Here is a 4,832-nt window from a genome sequence, read left to right on the forward strand (position 1 = left end):
GGAAGCACCGGAAGCGCCCTCACCGCTTCCGGGAACGGCCCGCGGGGAGGGGAGGGAGGGAAAGCTACAGCCAATCAGAGAGCGCGCCGCCGGCCGCATTCCGGTTCCGCCTGGTATAAAAAGCGCGCGCGGCGCGCGGGCCCGTCAGTCGCGGAGGAGGCGCCGCCGGGGGTTGAGAGAGCGCGTGAGGGTGAGCGGGGCCCTGCGAACGCTCGCAGCCGAGCGGGATATCGGGGATGGCGTTTAGGGGCCATCCCGTGTCTGTTTGGGCTTTGAGGAGTGGTATAGGGGTCCTTCGGAGGGAGGGTTAAGATCTCATTATGTCTGTTCGAGCTCTAAGGGTGGGTTTGGGGGGGTTCTCTGTGTCCCTTTGAGACTTTAGCGTGGGCTTAAGACTCTCTCAGGGGGATTTAGAGGCTTCTCCCTGTGTGGGTGGGCTTTCGGGGGGGATTTTAGGGGTGTGTCTCTCGAGGAAGGGGTTAGGGTCCCTTTACGTCAACTTAGGCCCTCAGACGGGGCTTAGGGCCCCCTCCGTGTCTATTTGGGCCCTTAGGGCAGGGTTAGGGGTCCCCCAATGTTTATTTGGCCTTTTAAGGCAGCGTTAGGGGTCCCCCGATGTATATTTGACCTCATAGGACAGGGTTAGGGCTCCCCCAATGTCTCTTTGGGGCTCTAGGCTGGGTTAGGGGTCCCCCGATGTATATTTGGCCTCTCAGGGCAGGGTTAGGGCTCCCCCTCATGCTTGTTTGGGCCTTAGGCAGAGTTGGGGGTTCCCCAATGTTTGTTCAGGCTCTGAGTGTGGGATTTAGGGTTCCCCTGTGTCTGTCTGGTCCCTCAGGGAAGTTTGGTATCCCCTGCTGTGGCCCTTGGGGTGGAATTAGAGCTTCCCCCAGGTGTGTTCAGGTCCTTGGGGTGGGTGGGCTCTGGCAGGGATGGTGCTCGGTGCTGGGGACCTCAATTCCCTCAGGTCTGTGCTGCTGGGGGGCTGTGTGGGGGGGGGGGAGTCCTCTCAGATCCCTGGGAAAGGAGTGGGAATCTCTGAACGTTTTGAGTTGGAAGAACCTCAAGGATGTTTCCACTCCCACCCCCTGTATGGACAGTGACACCTTCCACAGCTTGTCCTCTGGGGGACTGCTTTTATTCCTACGTGTGTTCTGAGGGCATAAAGCGATATTTTACCTCCCTGCCTTGCCCTGCAGACCCCTCAGGGCTTAATTCCCACCCTGCCTGGTGCATCCCTGCCCATCCCCACGGGCAGGGAGTGCCAGCGTGCTGTCTGTCTGCCCTCAGGCCGGGCGGGATGGCGGACGAGGAGATCGCTGCCCTGGTGGTGGACAACGGCTCGGGGATGTGCAAGGCGGGCTTCGCGGGGGACGACGCGCCCCGCGCCGTCTTCCCCTCCATCGTGGGGCGGCCGCGGCACCAGGGCGTCATGGTGGGCATGGGCCAGAAGGACAGCTACGTGGGCGACGAGGCGCAGAGCAAGAGGGGCATCCTCACCCTCAAGTACCCCATCGAGCACGGCATCGTCACCAACTGGGACGACATGGAGAAGATCTGGCACCACACCTTCTACAACGAGCTGCGCGTGGCGCCCGAGGAGCACCCGGTGCTGCTCACCGAGGCGCCGCTCAACCCTAAAGCCAACAGGGAGAAGATGACGCAGATCATGTTCGAGACCTTCAACACGCCGGCCATGTACGTGGCCATCCAGGCCGTGCTGTCCCTCTACGCCTCGGGCCGCACCACGGGCATCGTGATGGACTCCGGCGACGGCGTCACGCACACGGTGCCCATCTACGAGGGCTACGCCCTGCCCCACGCCATCCTGCGCCTGGACCTGGCCGGCCGCGACCTCACCGACTACCTCATGAAGATCCTCACCGAGAGGGGCTACAGCTTCACCACCACGGCCGAGCGCGAGATCGTGCGCGACATCAAGGAGAAGCTGTGCTACGTGGCGCTGGACTTCGAGCAGGAGATGGCCACGGCCGCCTCCTCCTCCTCACTGGAGAAGAGCTACGAGCTGCCTGATGGGCAGGTCATCACCATCGGCAACGAGCGCTTCCGCTGCCCCGAGTCCATCTTCCAGCCCTCCTTCCTGGGCATGGAGTCCTGCGGCATCCACGAGACCACCTTCAACTCCATCATGAAGTGTGACGTGGACATCAGGAAGGATCTGTACGCCAACACCGTGCTGTCCGGGGGCACCACCATGTACCCAGGCATCGCCGACCGCATGCAGAAGGAGATCACGGCGCTGGCTCCCAGCACCATGAAGATCAAGGTGGGCAGGGTGTGCTGGTTGTGAGGGTCCCCAGGATGAGCTGAGAGATGAGGAATCTGACTCCATGTTCTCAGAAGGCTGAGTTATTATTATAACATCATTTTATGATATTAAAAAGAATGCTGTACTAAAACTACACTAAAGGAAAATATGAGGAATCTGGCTCTATGTTCTCAGAAGGCTGATCTATTATTATAATATAATATCATTTTATGGTATTATATTCAAAGAATGCTGTACTAAAACTATACTAAAGAAAAATATGAGGAATCTGATTCCATGTTCTCATAAAGCTGATTTATTATTATATTACTTATAGTATATTAAAAGAATGCTATACTAAAACTATACTACAGAAAAAGATGAAGAATCTGGCTCTATGTTCTCACAAGGCTGGTTTATTATTTTATGATATTATATTAGAAGAATGCTATGCTGTCACAGACATATTTTCTGAAAAATCCTTTCACTTAAGATTTTTCTCCTGAGAAGCTGAGAGGCCTCAGGAAGGAAATGTAAACAATAACTCTCTGATGGCTGTGGAATGTGCTCTGGAGATTGTTGACCAGCAGTTGCATCTTTGGTTGGTCTCATGTGAATTGTGACCAATGACAGCCAGGCTGTGAGCAGTCACAAGATTTTATTACCATTCCTTTCCTTGCTAGCCTTCTGCTGTCTCTTTTCTCTTTCTTTAGTATAGTTTTAATAGATCATTTTCTTTTAGTGTAATACGTGGTGGTGTTCACAAGGGTCCCAGGATGAGAGAAGAGATGAGAATCTTGACTCCGTGTTTCAGAAGGCTGATTTATTATTTTATGGTATATATTAAAAGAAAATGATATATTAAAACTACACTAAAAGAATAGAAGAAAGGATTTCATCAGAAAGCTAGCAAGGAAAAGGAATAGTAATAAAATCTTGTGACTGACCAGAGAGTCTGAGACAGCTGGACTGTGATTGGTCATTAATTAAAAACAACCACATGAGACCAATCAAAGATGCACCTGTTGCATTCCACAGCAGCAGATAATTGTTGTTTACATTTTGTTTCTGAGGCCTCTCAGCTTCTCAGGAGAAAAAATCCTAAGGAAAGGATTTTTCATAAAATTTCATAAAAATAATATAAAATAGTAAATCAGCCTTCTGAAACACAGAGTCAAGATTCTCATCCCTTCCCTCGTGCTGGGCACCCCCAAACTCCACCACACTACACTAAAGAAAAAGAAAGGATACATCAGAAGGCTTAGCAAGAATGAATAATAAAAACTCGTGACTCCTCAGAGCCTTGACACAGCTGGACCATGATTGGCCATTCAATTAAAACAATCTCCAAAATCACATTCCAAAGCAGCAAAACAGGGAGAAGCTGAAGCTTCTCAGCTTCCTAGGAGAAGAAATCCTGGCTCCGAAAGGGTTTTTCAGGAAACATGGCAGTGGCAGGTGGGGAGGGCAGGGTGGGCACAGGGGGGTGGAACAGCTCTGACCTCTCTCTCTTTCTGTCTCTCCTGGTGCAGATCATCGCCCCCCCTGAGCGCAAGTACTCCGTGTGGATCGGCGGCTCCATCCTGGCCTCGCTCTCCACCTTCCAGCAGATGTGGATCAGCAAGCAGGAGTACGACGAGTCCGGCCCCTCCATCGTGCATCGGAAATGCTTCTAGAGGGGCTGCTGGCACCCCCCTGAACCCTGCTGGCAGCACCCCCTGACCCTGAGACCCTCCCTGCCAGCAGCACCCCCCACTCTCCCTGCCGGCAGCACCCCCACACCCTGCTGGCACCCCCTGCCACCTCAGACCTTGTTATTCCACCGCTCCTTAGCTCCCATTCCCTTGTCCAGGTACTAATTAGTAATTAGCGTGTGTGTGTGTTTTAATGGCTCGTTAGGCTCCTCTTCCTCAGGCAGAGGGTTGTTCACTTTCCCTGTGTAACACCCGTAGGATGACACTAAAGTTAGGTTTGTCACCCCTAGGTTCCTTTGTAGGAAAAGAAATAAACTTCCCAAGTTTAAACACACAAAAAAAAAAAAAGCTGATTTTGCTTGTTTTCTTTCAGGGATGGGTTCTCTATCCCCTTATTGGGGTGAAAGGTTTTGGGATTCTGACCCAGCTTGAGGTTAAAGCTCAGCCTGAATTTTGTTTTCTGAATTCTCTTTAAATCCCATCATGGCCCCTGTGCTGCTCGGACCATTTTAAGAGCTGTTAGGCAGCAAAGCGTGCCTGGAATGTGGCTCTTGCAGCCTGACTGGACTTTCATGGTAACTTGGCTTTTTTTAGAACACAAACAGCTCTTCTTGTCAGAAAAAGTCGGTGCTTTGGCACAGGCGTTGGTCACCGGAGCAGTGGCCTCTCCTTTTTTGGGAGAGGATGAGATGGAGCAGCGGATAGTGCTGAAGAGTGGGCAGCTTCGCACAGCTGGGCCCTCCGGCATTGGTGGGATATCTACGGGAGCTGCTCGCCCACAGGGGAGGGATGGCAGCCGCTTAATTACTGAGGTAGCGTTAATTAAAGGCAGCAGAGGCGGGGGAACGGCGCGGGACTGCGCGCCCCTC

At 52.9% G+C, this 4,832-nt stretch overlaps 1 protein-coding gene across 1 annotated transcript; it reads left to right on the plus strand.

Moving 5' to 3' along the window:
* Positions 1 to 66: 66 nt before the first annotated feature.
* Positions 67 to 4,311, plus strand: LOC102043209 (actin, cytoplasmic type 5). The gene is made up of 3 exons (XM_005430045.2): positions 67 to 190; positions 1,291 to 2,287; positions 3,802 to 4,311. The coding sequence occupies exons 2-3, from the start codon at positions 1,301 to 1,303 to the stop codon at positions 3,943 to 3,945; spliced, it is 1,131 nt and encodes a 376-aa protein (XP_005430102.1). The 5' UTR covers positions 67 to 190; positions 1,291 to 1,300; the 3' UTR covers positions 3,946 to 4,311.
* The last annotated feature ends 521 nt before the right edge of the window (positions 4,312 to 4,832 follow it).

Source organism: Geospiza fortis, unplaced genomic scaffold (genome assembly GCF_000277835.1).
Source record: "Geospiza fortis unplaced genomic scaffold, GeoFor_1.0 scaffold628, whole genome shotgun sequence".
In the NCBI taxonomy this organism is placed as follows: Eukaryota; Metazoa; Chordata; class Aves; order Passeriformes; family Thraupidae; genus Geospiza; species Geospiza fortis.

Bases quoted from the DNA above. Each gene is read 5' to 3' on its own strand.
- LOC102043209 (XM_005430045.2), top strand. From the start codon at position 1,301: ATGGCGGACGAGGAGATCGCTGCCCTGGTGGTGGACAACGGCTCGGGG. The intron at 2,288-3,801 runs GTGGGCAGGGTG...CTCCTGGTGCAG, and splicing joins CCAGCACCATGAAGATCAAG to ATCATCGCCCCCCCTGAGCG.